The sequence below is a fragment of the Alternaria arborescens genome (assembly GCF_004154835.1).
Source record: "Alternaria arborescens strain FERA 675 chromosome Unknown contig_1, whole genome shotgun sequence".
In the NCBI taxonomy this organism is placed as follows: Eukaryota; Fungi; Ascomycota; class Dothideomycetes; order Pleosporales; family Pleosporaceae; genus Alternaria; species Alternaria arborescens.
Window position 1 is genome coordinate 1,931,049 of NW_021167856.1, and position 15,024 is coordinate 1,946,072.

General features: G+C 52.6%; 5 protein-coding genes across 5 annotated transcripts; 2 read left to right on the top strand and 3 right to left on the bottom strand.

The window, feature by feature from the left end:
• Positions 1-905: 905 nt before the first annotated feature.
• AA0111_g756 (hypothetical protein) lies at positions 906-3,099 on the bottom strand (the record flags this gene model as incomplete). The annotated part of the gene is made up of 4 exons (XM_028653909.1): positions 906-1,620; positions 1,674-2,192; positions 2,240-2,482; positions 2,531-3,099. The coding sequence occupies 4 exons, from the start codon at positions 3,097-3,099 to the stop codon at positions 906-908; spliced, it is 2,046 nt and encodes a 681-aa protein (XP_028511989.1).
• Positions 3,100-3,689: 590 nt separating this feature from the next.
• On the bottom strand, positions 3,690-5,178 carry AA0111_g757 (hypothetical protein; the record flags this gene model as incomplete). The annotated part of the gene is made up of 2 exons (XM_028653920.1): positions 3,690-4,760; positions 4,807-5,178. 2 exons carry the CDS (start codon positions 5,176-5,178, stop codon positions 3,690-3,692), a joined length of 1,443 nt encoding a protein of 480 aa, XP_028512236.1.
• Positions 5,179-5,484: 306 nt separating this feature from the next.
• AA0111_g758 (hypothetical protein) lies at positions 5,485-6,549 on the top strand (the record flags this gene model as incomplete). The annotated part of the gene is made up of 1 exon (XM_028653931.1): positions 5,485-6,549. One exon carries the CDS (start codon positions 5,485-5,487, stop codon positions 6,547-6,549), a length of 1,065 nt encoding a protein of 354 aa, XP_028511988.1.
• Positions 6,550-7,197: 648 nt separating this feature from the next.
• AA0111_g759 (hypothetical protein) lies at positions 7,198-8,187 on the top strand (the record flags this gene model as incomplete). Its single annotated transcript, XM_028653942.1, has 1 exon — positions 7,198-8,187. The coding sequence occupies one exon, from the start codon at positions 7,198-7,200 to the stop codon at positions 8,185-8,187; it is 990 nt and encodes a 329-aa protein (XP_028511987.1).
• Positions 8,188-10,918: 2,731 nt separating this feature from the next.
• AA0111_g760 (hypothetical protein) lies at positions 10,919-13,673 on the bottom strand (the record flags this gene model as incomplete). Its single annotated transcript, XM_028653954.1, has 2 exons — positions 10,919-13,072; positions 13,122-13,673. The coding sequence occupies 2 exons, from the start codon at positions 13,671-13,673 to the stop codon at positions 10,919-10,921; spliced, it is 2,706 nt and encodes a 901-aa protein (XP_028511983.1).
• Between the last annotated feature and the right edge of the window lie 1,351 nt (positions 13,674-15,024).

The window sequence follows — 15,024 nt, forward strand, 5'->3', positions numbered from 1 at the left end:
TTGCCAATTCATAAGCCTCGGGTACCAAGATACGAAGGCTGGTACAGTGTGGGGGTGGATCTGCTACCCCTCTCTGCTCGTGGATCCATCGCTTCATTTTTGTGCATACAGGTCAAGCAAGGCGACCATTGCGCTGTTGCCACGTACTCTGGCGTCATGCATCATGATACTTGGATCGATCTCAGTATTTCTAACTGGCTTGGTCGTAGCCGAGATTAGTATGAGATCATGGTACAGTGTAGTAGCATGGGGTTAGTTGGTACATGGCTCTTAGGTTATGGGTCAATATCATCATCTATCAAGTTACTGTGCCCCGTCTCGCTTACTGTCAGCAAGCCTCGTGATGGATTACAAGCACCAAAGTATACAAAGCCTTTATAATCAGATGATATAATCACAATACCACTATCAACCCTTTCCACTTCTCCTACACCATAGATCTCCTAATCCTACACATCAAAACATGGTTCACCTCGGTCCCTTTCTACTCACCAAGCATCACATCCATAGTTTCAAGTAGACTTGCGTATTCCATAGACAACAAAATGATAGCATTAACATAATAACTGATTAAACGAGGGCGTAAAGGTGGGTATCTTGCCGGCTAAATGCTAACCAAAAACCGCTAAATATCAACACGACTATACACACAATACAAAGAAAAAGTCGTCGCGATTGCTCGCGTAGAGGTGACCCGTAAAAGGGTGACAGAAAGGTAACTCTAAACATTCCCATAACCGAAAAAACAAAGAACCCTGTATCCCAAAATCCAGTAGTATCCCAAAGTAAAATCCAGAAAAATGCAAAGTCGGAGAAGTGAAAACGCTAGTTGAGGAGATGAAACCCAAGCAAAAAAACGCCGTCATTATGTTTTTTTCTGCACAGAGTGTGCGAGAATGCGACATCTAGTCGATACCAATCATGGTACCATCGCACCTCCAGTCATCCACCTCGACACCCTGTGCCGCTGTGTTGGTAGCTTCAGGATCGATTTGGACATGTGTGAGCCAAGTGCCCACACGGTTCTGCCCGACTTTGCGGCCGTCGCGGGATAGACCAGCCATGGTAGAAGAGGTGACGACCTGCTGAGGGGGAGCAGGTCGAACGGGACGGGCTACAGGAACGGGCGCGGGAGCAGGCGCAGGGCGGCGTGTGCTACTGCTGAAAAAGGATCCGCGGGGTGTCGATGTGCGGGTTGCGGTACGTACAGCAGACACGGGGGTGCGGATGGCGTACGAGTCGTTCATGTGGTGAGCAGCCGCGTTACCAACGCCGTATACTGCGGCCTCCGGTCCGTCGCGGCGGACGGAAGAAACGGTGGGCGTGGGGTTGAGGTGAAGCGAGTTGCGAAGGTGGGCAGATAGCCTGCGGGATTCGGGACGGGGGAGGTCGCGTTCACTGCGGTTGTGGGTGCGGACGCTGGGGCGTCGGGCCAGGGGAGGAGAAGGTTGTTCCGGGATTTCGATGACTTCTACGTCGGCGTAGCGAGCTTGTTGGGGGTAGGGAACGCGCATGTCGTTTAGGCGGTCGTCGTCGGGAATGTGTTGATAGTTGAACCATGGGCAGTTGCAAGTTTTCCAGGGAGCGGCGCAGACCATGCAGAATTGTGCTGTGCAGCGGCTAGGGACTACTGTTAGATCTTGTGATGTGTACGAGTGACATGCTAGACTTACCAGGTCATGTGATTGCAACCTTCTTTCAGCTCGACTACAGCCTTGCAGCTGTAGCACCGTTGCCAACCCTTCTCCTTGGCCATCTCGACTAGACGGTTGGTCTCCTCGTCCTTGGGGCATTCGCGCTTCGTGTGGAATTTACTGTTGCAGAGTACGCACACCTTGGTGTTGCATGAGCTGCAGCGTGCGTACTTGCGGCCGTACGTTGGGTCCATCTTGATCTTTGAAGGCTTGATCCACTGGCCGCATCCTTTCGAGGGACAGTACAGGCGGTTGGCGGTTGTGTACTCTTGAAACTTTTTGTTCCATTGGACCTTGAACTTGTCATCGAAGAGTCGGTCGGCATACTTCAACGGGATGTGCTCTGAGGTACAGCATCGGGGTGGCATGTGGGCAGGATCCTTGACCGAGAGGGTGAATTGGCGTTTGAGGCATCCGTAGCACATGCGGTGACCACATGCAAGCTTGACAGTCTTGCTGAGAGGAAGGTCATCGTTCATGCACACGAGACAGTCGACCCTGAATGGAGTTTAGCACAGTAGAGACAACGTGATGTTAGTACTAACCTCTTCTCCTCATCCCGGTCCCTACGGGAAGACGAACGTGAGATGGGAGTAGGCTTAGAGAACAAGCTTGATAAGATGCCCCCGGTACTCCGACGGGCAGCATCCTTGACCGACTGCGTCCTGGTAAGCGGCGTAGGGGGTGGCGACTTGACAGTATTGCTCCGCTGCCGTGTACCAGAGGGTCTGGCCTCTCTAACAGGCGCATCACGTGTATGTGCTTTTGGCTCGCGTGTAGAAGAATTCCTGGCCCTCATTAGTCGAGCTACGTGTACAAGTGGAGACGGGTCTAACCTGGTCAACGGCGGGACTTCGACCCTGCGGACTGACGCAGATCCAGAGCCAGAATGCGGAGTGTAGGCAGTCCTGCTAGAAGAATTGCCTTCCTCGCTTCTCTTGCGCGCCGACGATCGTCGCACAGTGACTTCTTCGACATGGCCCATGGACTTGGGGCGGCCAAAGACGAAGTCGTCCTCATCATCAGGTATCACTTCTCGCCTCTTGGGCTTCCGCGTGCTGTCCCGTCGCACGTCCTTTTCGCGACTGCTGCGTGACTTTTCCTTGACGGGAGCTGCCCGTCTGCTGCTCTCCTTCTCCATGCGACTGTCTCGGTCGCGCCTCCTCTCGGCCTCGTTGCGTGAGTAGTAAGATTCTCTGCGCGCCCTCAAATCTTCAATGTCCACCTCTGCTTGCCTCCTTGCCTCGTCCGCCCGTCGGCGCTCTCTGCGTTCTCGTGTGGAAGCTGTGGGTTCGTTGTCGTGGTGCTCGCGGGACTTGTGTCGGCGATGTCTCCGTTCTCGCTCGTCGAGATATTCGCCGTCGTCACGGTGTCGTGTGGCCCGGTCATCGCGTCCTCGCGCCATGCCCAGCCAGGGCATATGGCCAGTATATTATGTGCCTCCTGCCAGCCTCGCAGGTCACAGGCTCATTAACGCTCTCGAAAAACTGAAGGCAGCTGTGCAGGCGACGCACAAAAGCGAACGGGTGTGTGGAGAGTTGCGGTGGGCGTGACGAGCGAACAGCAAGCACCTGCAGGTAGCCCAAGCCTGATCAGACCAAAGTCGGCCAGTCGCACGGGGCAAGCCGCCGGCGGTGTGCGCGCACTGGGTGCCTGTTGATCGAAAGCGTCCTCAGGGCTTTCGCTAAGACTTTTAGTCGGCCCAGGGGTATTCGTCAGGCGTCGACGCACTGGCTGCCAGCTGTCTTAAATACGCAGATGATGTAGTTTTTTCACAGGAGGCAAACGGAACCATCGGGATTAGTTCTCATGCAGCGTTGCGTGCCCGCAAAAGCAAGACCAAAGTCTATTTGCTTCATGGCGTCGCACTGCTTTTGGGCCAACGTTCGGGCTGCAGTTGAGTCTTAGTGAGAGTCTTAGGGAGACGGCCCGCCACAGGGGCTGAAAGATTTATTGCAGAATCTAATCGTGGACATGCAACGGCGCCCAGCGTCCTCAGTCCTTCTCGAGTGTAATTTGGGTCGAAATTTCCCATCTCTGCCCGCCGCTCCCGTATCCGCCGCCCAAGCGGTTCCGCACCATGCTGCCAATGCGATCGCGCAGACGCCCAATTTCCTCCAAATTCCTCACTCGAAGTTTCAGGTTCGCCTGGCAGAGCCCGTAGTGTACCTGCCAGAATTTTGCCTCCTCTACCGTTCGCACGGCTGGGTCCGTCTCCAGGTCGTACATGATGTCCGACACGCCGGGTCCCGAGTAGGACATGAGCAGCATCTTGCCGAGGGTCCATCCTTGAATCCATCCTAGCGCCACCATGGAGAAGGCAACTGAAAATGAGAGGGTTCGGTCAAGCCACACATACATCTGGATGCTCAGTAGGGGCAAGATTAGCAGGAGTGACGAGCACGACAATGTCAGAAAATGCGACGGGTTGCTGAGCACAGAAGGCAGGTTAGCAATCGCACTTAGCCTCATGACCTTGCCTATGCGCGCATGGTTCTTCAACAAGATTGCTGAGACCAGGGTCGAGACAACACCGCACAAAGCGGCAAGATCAATGCTGCCAGCGGACACTCGCTCGTGAGCATCGGCGTGATGCGCCTCATGTCCTCCGGTGTTTTCAAGCGCGTGCGTCAATCCATGCGATATGAGGTCCAGTCCCATAAACAGTAGCCCAACAGACATGCCTAGTCCTGCGATGACCTCCAGACGTTCAAAGCCAAATGGATGTCGTATGCTAGATCGCTTCCATACCTCGAAGTTGGATCCGACGTCAACAGCCACACACAGAAAAGCTCCAAGTGCATCGTAGAAGATTAGCCGAGACAATACTGTCAGTGCCAGCGATTCATGTGCGCCCCATTGTACGAGGCCAGCCACGACCAGATGGCAGAAACACCATGCCAACCGCAGTTTCTGGTCCTTGGACATGGACGAGCGGTACTCTTTGAACGTCGGGATTGGAAGCGAGGCAGGGAGCTGGAGCGGAGCGCGCGGTGCGGGTTCTAGAAATATCTGATGTGATACACTACTGTGTTTGTACTTGTGTCCTCGTCTTCGGCCGATGTCCTGCGGGAGTCAGTACGATCGCGTAAGATTGCGTAGAAGAACGCACATTAGCCTTTGTCTGGGGCCGCCCCGGCTGGTAGGCGACAGATTGGAAATTGAACGGATTGGGGTTCTCGGACCCGTTCGCAGAGGGCGGCTCAAGATTCATGGTTGAGTCGCTCGCGGGCGTGTATGGAAAGGTCGCGCTCGCGGGTGTATACAGAGTCGCAGGCGACGCCCTCTGCGAGACAGAATCACTGGGCCCGAGGGTCGCATACTGCTTGGAGGGGAACGTGGCAGACATGGGCGAGAGCAGCGCATTGTTATTAGGCCCCGTATCTCCAACAGCCAGATCGCTTCGGAATCCTAGTCCTACAGGCTGGGGCGCGTTCTCGTCAGGAGGCGGCGTAGGGGTCCGCGGTGGAGCAGGCAGAGGCATTTTCGAAGCCATGACGATGGCAAATGAGTGACGGTAATGAGTGACTGTTAGCGAAGACGCATTCCAGGCTTAACCAGATAAGAAGCGCAGTCGAACCCCGGACGGAAGGTGGAGGGGAAATTGAGGGAGGCCTTCCATATGCGGCGACCCATAGTCGGTGCATTAGCCAATCCGTACCCGACTAGCCCGCCTGCAAGGGAACCAGGACACGCGACCGGGGGTTGACGTTGTTGACAGCTTAGCTCCAAACATGACACCTTGATTCACCACAACGGCGCTCCATGGTAGTTGACGCACGTGGGAACCATGCAAGACGGAACTGCTGCGCGCAATGAGGGTCGTGCTGAAGGCGAAAGAGCTCGTGCTGACGGCGAAAGAGAGCATGCTTCGACGCGGCATGGGAAACGTGAGGAACACGGCCAAGGGCATCAACGAAGCAAGTCCGGAGGCATACTAGGCGCTTTCCGAGATGCCATTGGCAAGTCACAGTCACCATCCACTCAGATAGGCAACGACGAGGGACACGACCAGGATGTGGAAGTCGCGAAGAGGGCATCTTCCATCGCGACTGCCCTGCGCCAAAGCCAGGGCAGGCAGAGGAAGGGATCTTTAAGGAAGGCGGCCATGGCGAAGATGCGTGAGCGGAGCAGCTCTTTGCGCAAAGCCAAACCACCCACAATTACCACTACAACGAGCGTGAACCCCTCGGACGAAGCAACGGCCCCGGGTCGCTTCAGCTACGAGAACGCTCCTCTCAATTCTTCGTCCGACAGCGGGTGGCTCCCCGCTGTCCATCTGTCTCCATCGTCACCCGCCGTCATTTACACTCCACCCGACGACCCTGAACGTACCCTCCCGTCACTGCTTGCATCACCTATGAGCCCGGTGGCACCTTACGCTTCGACTACGGATGAAGACGACATCATGTCCTTCTACCGCCCCTCTACCTCGGGCAATGACTACTCCTTCAGTGGCCCGAACCAGGGCTCTGTTACATCTCTCTCACACCGCCGTTCAACTCGGAGTAACCGACGCACTTCCATTTCGGCAGTCCTGACACCTGCCGAGGCTGACCCCGATGACGAGTGGGATTACAGCGAGACGGAGTGGTGGGGCTGGGTCGTGCTCATAGCTACTTGGATCGTCTTTGTCGTCGGTATGGGCTCCTGCCTCGGAGTTTGGAGTTGGGCGTGGGACGTCGGCGAGACACCGTACGCTCCACCTGACCTTGAAGACGACGCGACCCTGCCCATTACTGGTTACTATCCCGCATTGATTGTTTGCACGGCAGTCACGAGCTGGGTGTGGGTTGTTGTTGCCTGGGTTGGCATGAAGTACTTCCGTCACGCCAAAGTGGGCGTAGACGGATAATCAGCAAGCAAAGCATCAAGCAAGCCACAGAACCATCACTTACCGACTACCGATCGCATGAACGTCCCAAGGTCCTGGGAACGATTTTTCTATTCTAGTGCTTTCGCTTAACCTTACCGCATGCGCAATATCTTCTTGGGCTGAAACACTAAGCTATAATACCTCTGTTAAGACACATCATAGCCTCGCTATACCACACTTTACGGTATGCCATTACTTCTTCCATTATTGTTCTTTCTGACACTCGCGCCAATATCTGCAGCTACCATCTTAACTATTGAAATCGCCGACTGTCTCGACAGAATAAGATCTGCCACAATGCCACATTTTTCCTCTGTCCCTTGTCGTGATTCAGCGGCTTGAACCACAATCTCCGCGCCCGGCTCCTCCTCTCCACCACAATCCTTCGACCCGCTTCGACCCCGTCACTCGGGACAAGGGCAGTACTGAACCTGGTGCGAACACCTCGACATCACCGTATCACCCTGTAACCTCCGATCCTGCAGAGTCGCAGCCAGGGTTCCACATGTTGGTGCAATTTTGACAGTGTAAGATGAGGGCAATTTCCCTGTCCAGGCGACTTCATAAACAAAATGGTCGCCAACATGTGGCTGATGGTCGCAGATTGTATCATGCAATTGGTCTGTGATGGCACTACACCAAAGACCACGGGGAAGTTCCAAGCTCGAGGAGCTACTACCAAGTTTACTCATCCTCAAGGGCTTAGAGTCTAGGGAAATTTCAAAGAAAGACGCCGAGTTCAGGCAAAGGATTCACGGGGCACAGCATGAACGGCGGACAAGGACGATACCGGCCCGGAAGCCTCAACGCACGCCGAATACACTGATGAGCCAACGGATCACCAACGGCAGACCCTTCCGCTTTTTCGAACTACCGCAAGAGATTAGAGATGAGGTCTATTCCCATCTCGTCGTTCGCAAGACCTCGCGTTCCCTCCCCATCCTTGACGCAACAGCCATCCTAAATGACCGCAAGAAACGCCTCGCAGCACGCAAGTCTCGGGAGCGACTGAACCAACGACGGCTCTCAACTGGACAACGACCAGTATGTCCCCGTGCAGCAGATCCTGAGCCAATCCTGCACCTGGAACTCCTCCGAGCATCTCAGCGACTAGCTGGCGAAGCAACAGACTGCATGTACACCAACAACTGGTTTGCCATTTCGCTCAATAAGCTCCCGGTGCCTACTTACGAATTCCCGCAAGGCTGGGATCTATCACGCATCAAACGACTGCAGGTAGAACTGCAGTTGAAGGATGCTATACGAATGAACCGATACGTCGACTGGGCTTCTTTCCTCTCTGCGTTCCCGTCACTACAGTTTCTGCGTATTGTTCCTACGCTTCATCCAAGATACTACGAATGGTCGCATCCGGAGTTCTATGAATGGTCTAGCACGCCTTTTGTCCACAAAGCCTTCTTCAGAGAGCTACTGACGGCAGTACCGGGCTATGTGGATCTGAGGATTGGGCTGCCAGTGGATGGTGCGGCGGATGACGTGCAGATGCAAGGCGAGATTGCCGTGCATCGAAAGTATCTGTGCGACATGTATGCAGAACTCGGGAGTAGGCTTGATGCCGCTGGGAGGCGGCTGGAAGTGGGAAGAATTGTATCATAGGTGCTTGACGCTGAGATGGGTTGATGAACGGACGCTGCATGCAGCCTAAGGTTTTTGCGCAGGCAGAACCATGTATATTATGTCTCTTATCTAATGTTATTCGGAAGCCTATGGCTTTGCTTTTTCCTTTTCTTCTCAACGCACATGCATTGAACCGGTCTTGTGCTTTGTTATGGCAGGGGTTGTTGTTGCTGCCCAATATGCTTTTGGTGGTCAACAATGCACGAAGACATGTATGCCACGACTGTAGTATTTGGCTGCGCCTCAACGACGCAGAATTCTTCTCACATGCCTCGAATCCGGTTCGTTTTGGAGACGCAACTCTCAGCCATCGCTCCATCTCTTTGTTGTTTTAGAGGAAAAGAGGACAGTGTAGTGAGAAGATGGATCTTGGAAGAGCGAGTGGCGAAGAATTTATAGATAGATAACTTGCCACCAGTCGGGCAGAACTCCGCTCCATTTCGTGTTCTTTATTGATTTCTAAGATCGCTCTGAGGAAACACCTCCCATCCCTTTCTCCATGTAAATCGCCGAGCTGGTTGTAGATATCGCTATATTCAGCACCAAACTTTGCTCACGTCGATGTTGTAGAAGCACGGAAGTTTTGAAGCGAACCATGGGGTGAACGCTTTGCAATTCGAATCTCTGAGGGAGTTTCCTCATAGCGGGCAATTCCCAGATTTTCTCGATGCCAGGAACGCAGTCATGTTTGACCAACCACAAAGTTTTTGTTTAAGAAAAATAGAAGTGTGGTGGAACGAAGGAGACTTTGTGTGCTGTTGGAGGAAGAATATTTATATGCATCGCCTGAGAGGGACAGGCTCAGTATAACATGGCACCAAATCTCTCCATATAGTCGTTCTGGGATGGAATTTTGGAACAGCAGACTTCCGTAGATACTCGGCGTGTTTATTTTGGAAGAAGATAGTACGGCAGTGGTTTGAAGAAAGAGGAAGGAGAAGCACAAGAAGAAAGGGGTTTATACCGTTGTCTCATGGCGCTAGACGCGCACAGCTGTCGTTCCTGACGGCCTCTTGTGCTGTTTTCCAGTAATATCTAGCAATAGGTGCTGCGATTCTGGTGTTTCATTTCTCATGGATATGAAGAACTTATTTTTGAGGTGAGATGCACACCCCATGCCTCGATAACGTTTGGATCTTGGGATCAGACCAAGTATTCCGGAATCGTTGATTTTGTCGTTGCTCGTTCTCCCACATTCTTGCTGTCGGTACGATTTTCAATAAAGGCGAGACCTTCTCACGTTTCCATGAAGGTAGCGCATCTTAGAAGAAACAGCAGCACACCCCATATAGTGGTGAAATCCGGATTTTGGAAATGAGGCAAATGAGGTGATTGTGAGAAGAAAGCAGGAAGCCCAGCGAGAAGTATGGGCCTTTTATATGCTGCGAAGATCATATCATGACGACTATGACTTTTGAGAGAAATTTGGAGCAAGTCCGCAACATAGCAAAGCGGACATGTGTTGTGAGAGAAGAGCAGAACGCGCGGCATGATATTCGCCACATTTGCTTTCTACGCCATGGCGATCCAGTATAGAGGTTTTGAACAGGAAGTCGGCCATCCCAGCGATCAGCGTAATTTTTGGAAATAATACAAGGAGTTGTAGAATAGAAGACGAGAAGTTCTACGACGAGAACAGCGAACTTTATACGTCCCCATAGTCATGGAAGTTATCGTCTACTGTTCAAGGGAAAGGCGAGAGCTCCAAAACATGACATGGGAAGTTATCCTTTTCAGAAGGAGCATAGTGTTCGTTCCAGGCGCTTCCTGACAAATGTTTTTGAGACACCGGAAGACCTCATTGGATTCCAAACGTATGATTTCGTAAAGAGTAGCAAGGAATCCAGAGGCAGATATTGGATGTGTATCACTGGTCTTTGACATTCGTAGATCGTGAGTCATTCTGTGGACAGCAGATCATGTATTTTTGTCGTCAGTTTTTTTTTTCGTAACTTTCGTTTTATATGTGAGTGTAGTCGCAAAGCGGATTTGTTCATATGTGAGGATAATTGCCTTTTTGATTTCAGTTCTCCGAAGGAAGGCACTCTCCCTCCACTCCATGGTTGGTGCGACCCGTAATTTTGAACTGCCCAGCCGACTCCATGGCATTTTGTTGGCGGTTTTTTGTAGAAGGTGTTGCCAAGTAGAAGTGGACGCATAACCTTAGGAGAAGTATTTCAGAGGTCCGTTTGGAAGGGTAGTTGGTTTTAGAAAGACGGACTCTCGCCCATAATGTGGATTTTGGTGTGATTTGGAGGAAATAACTTCTCCATCAGATTATAAGTCCGTGATTTTGGAGAAAAAGAGAAGAGTCGTGTGATGGAGAAGAGAAGCATCGAAGCCAGAAGAGGTGTTTATATACGCCCAGAAACCCAGAAACCTAGAAAAATACGTGCACAGCCAGCCACACTCTCTCAAAACAGCAAAACCAGCACGAGATGAAATGTTAAAAAGTATATTTTGATAAGTCTCCATCTCTAAGCCCACCTTATGAGCATATACACACCACTACACAATGAATATAGAAAAACGCCATAGTGAGCATCGTCAAGACACCTTCACTAATGCCATGCTAAATATCTCCAGTCCAAATAAGAAAAAGACATTATACACATTTTTTTGAAAACCCCTACACCAACATCCTTAGCCTTAGCGAGCATAATCATGTTGATCATGATATGCCGTGCTTACAGGCCTTTCAGTTGAATTTCTACTCCCTCTTAAAAGACTGGAATCCCTGCTGCGGCGACCCCGGACTCCTATACGGGTTGTTCGTATTCGATGGGGCCCTCGCCGTCGCATTGGCATTAGGTTGCCATTGCCTCTCGCCCTCATCCTCTTCCACCTGCGGAGCACGCGGTCGGCTGCGTGAGCGAGGCGGAGGCACCATAGTCTGGTACGAGTACTCCTCTACCTGTCCCGTGGAGATGGAACTCGGCGATCCAGGAGCAGTGCTGCGAGGCGGTGGTGGCAAGTTGCCTGTTGGTGGCTGTGCGTACTGGCCACCAGACGGTACTATGTTGAGTGGTAGAGGAGGTGGTGGGTTCTGACGCGGTGTATCGACAGAGACGCGGGAGCCGAATGGTGATAGCGTGGTGCCACCCTTCCTCTTTCCAGCTGAACTGGCTTTGCGAAGTAGACCGCGGACTTCGTCGAGATCAGGCCTTTGGTCTGACATGCTAGGACGGCCAATGGTACTGGAGTCGTCGCGAGCTTCCCAGGTGTCGTCACGGATCGTGTCTAGACCGGGTCTCCTGTTGTTCAGAGAGGTGATTGCGTTGTCTTCGGTGCCCAGGTAGTCTGTACCGGTAGACTTGCCGGTATCCTCTTGGGCGGGGTTGAGTGGGTGCAGACGGCCAGCGTCGGCGTTGGCCTTGTACTTTTCGTATGCTGCGACAGCCTCCGCAGGAGGAACTGCGACGGACCACGTGGGCTTGTCTTGCGAGCCCAGAGTGGCATCTCCTCCACCTGGGCCATTGATCGGAACCTTGCGCAAAGCAACGACAAGCGCGCACATGAACTTGGATCTTCGAGATGCGCGCAGTGACTCGTTGGACCAGTTGCTCTTATGACGAATCTCGACACGAAGCTCAAGCTTGTTCATCTCGGCAATGCTAACAACCTCGATGTCGATATCAGGGTGGAACTCGCGGGCGTTGACAGGGTCGCGAACGAAGCTCATCATCTCCAGCTTAAGTAGATTGATGTCTTCGAATGATGTACCAAAGTCACAGAAGACCGAGACTTGCTCTCGCATGGCCTTGCTTCGTGTGATGTTCTCTACCCATAGAGAGTTCAGGACGATGTTGGGGATTTGGACCGTCTTTCCATTGGTGACACGCTTGAACACAGTGTAAAGTAGAGCAATGTGTTCCACAGTAAGCTGTTCAGTGGTAATATCGACTCGATCACCGATATCGTACGGGTGCTTGACGAAGAGAAAGATGCAAGAACCGAGAACTTCCTGGGCAGTCGTTGCGAACACGAAAGAGAGCGAGAGAAGAGCGGTCGCGGATGTGGCGAGTGTGGTACGGAAAGCGGGAGCAAGGAAAGCGACGAAGACGAAAATGCAGACAATGACAGCAATGGTCATGATCAGACCGTCGAGAGCGTTGATAGCTTGGTCAACATCGTGCATGCTCGAGTTGATCGACTTTCGCTGTCTGGCGTAATCAGTCACAGTCAAGATCATCTCTTCCAAGCTGATGTCGCCGTTTCCGTCTCGGTCAATCGCAGCAAAGCATTCCTCAGCCTCTTCCTGGCGACCCGGACCCATGACTTCGACGAGATCTTCCAAGTAGAGCTCGCTCTTGCCTTCGACGACCATGGACATCCAGATACGCCTAGCCAGAGCTTCGGCACTCTTATTCCTCTCCAAAGCGGTCAAGACGACGGAATGAGCAGAGTTGGGGTCAAAGACTTTCTTGCCAGTGATCTCGGAAGCGATAGTACCAAAAACTGATGTGATCTTATCACCAATGCGACCAGCGTCTCGGCCAACTTCTTGGATAAGACGCATGGGCGTGCGGCTACCGGATCGGCCATGCTTGGCTGTTCCCTTCTTGCTACCGAAACCGAGATCAAGAATTGTGTCCTGGATGATGTAGTCTTCTTCAGCAAACTCGTTGCAGTAGGCGGGGAATAGCGACCGCGAAGTGTCATAGAGGATACCGAGGAGGTAGATGTTGCGCTTGGACTCCTTGATCTTGTCGTCAAACTGCTTGCGGTGGTAGCTGATACTGATGAGCTGGATCAAGACGCGCTCAGCGAGAATGATGATGGTGCAGACGAGGAGGGCAAGCAGGACCGATTGCATGGTGTCCATCCAGCCCAGTCTATCCTTGCCGGGGTTGACTCGGACAAGCTACACCATGTTAGCACACGTTCATCTGCGGGCTTTTCGCACAACTTACAGCAGGGAAAGTAGCCTGGTTGACAATCATCCAGAAGACGAAAGAGAGAGGCTTCTCCACGGCTCTCAATAGCAGCGCATACTTCTTGACACCCGGGCTGACCACACCGATAAGGAACTCGAATACGTTAGGAATAAAGTGTGCCACAATCTTCATGACCCAGAAACTGAGCCATATGATCTCGATCCAAATCCAGAATTTCTTCTGGTTTGTGTTGCCAATGGAGCCCGTAATCGTGCCCGTCTGCGAAAGAATGATAGGAATGGCGAGTAGCAGCGCTACAGGAGCGACGTAGATCATGTAGCGGGTGACAATGCTGAAGTTCAGGATCTTGGTGTAGATCCTGCCCATGCGGTTAAGAGCTGTCTTCTCTTCACTTGCGCGGGGAGGCAGCGGTGCTCCAGTCCTGGAGTCGACCACTGCCAGCTTCCTGCGTCCCCGTGAAAAAGTATGCCCCTTCTCCGACTTTTCATTTCCGGATGTGGGGGAGGACTGTGAGGGGGTGTGACTGACGACAGTCTGGAGGGGTATGTCGGTGGTTCGGTTCTCCATGTTCTCGTTGGCTAGAGGCTGGAAGCCGTGATTTGAGAGTCTAAAGGACCTCTGAGAGGATCGTTTGCTTGTCATGTAAAGGAAATCTAGAGGTTGTTCGTAGGAGCCGTGTCGTTACTGCGAACGCGCAGGCGGGGTATTGTGGATATTGTGAATGGGATGCAGATCCCGGAGGCTTTTGCGAAAAAAGAGAAGCTGGCGGAGAGCGTGCGTCGAGCACTTCCTTTTCAGGAGCCGTTTGAACGAGTAGTACAATGGAGATGCATAAAACAACAGCGATTCAACGAAGGCCTGCCGTCGATTCTCGGGGTGACTCTAGGAAACAATGAGATAGGGAAACGAGCGAAGAGGCTCTCGGGGACACAACAGCAGAGAAGTGAGGGTGGAAGAGCGAGTGAAGAAAAGTAGAGCAATGGCAAGGAGTTACTTTGACGAACGACGCCGCGCGCCGGTCCCCAGACCATGGCTAGCGGTATGCAGGGAGGGGTTAGCGGGAAAGCCACATGCCACTGAAACCGCTAGCTCGTCGCCACAACGAATCACCGAAAGCAGATATCGTCACCGCTGGCTGCACATGTAACTGCCAGGCCGGCCGTCTAATTACCGTTATGAATGCAGATCGAAGACGTTGGACAGAGGCATGCTTTGTTCATCGTCGTTCGTCTTGCTATCTGGCTACTTGGGTGTGGTTTCCTCAGCCTCACTCACTCACCCACATCAGGCATGATTCAACAGATCGGCCAACCCTGTCGTTGATCGGTTCTGGCCAAAATACCCGGTGCAGATGCAGGCACACGCGTATCGATACGCCTCGAGCTCAACAGAGCAAAATTGTCTTCAGCAGGGTAGCATCGCGATCGCGTCGCATAACCATGACCGGTTGAAAACTCGGGATACGAATATTAAAACCGCGCCGACTGTCGAGCAGATTCAGCCGACGCAAAAGCAACTAATGCGCTTCTGTACAGGGCAGTCCTCAAACACGACGTCGTATGCCGGCCACTGGTCCACAGTCTCCTCGCCTATCCCCGGGGAATCCAAGTGGAGGTTCCCCAATTCGAGGATTTGTCCACGTAATCCCTTACCCCTGTCAAGGCTTGCATTGTGCCTGTTTCAGCCACAAGCAACCGACATGTAAGGTACATTCGGCCGTTGAATGGCTGCGAACCCTGTGGCGGTGAAATGAGCCCTTGGAACGATTTAGACATCTTTGACCCTTGTGCTAAAGAGCAGAGTTGACAGCTGTTCGTAGAGGGTGCCAAAAAGATGGGTCTATTCTTAGCCCTTGTAGATCCCGAGGTAAAGCTTCTTGCGATCAACCGCTAAATGTACCCACAACCAGGGTCCAAAC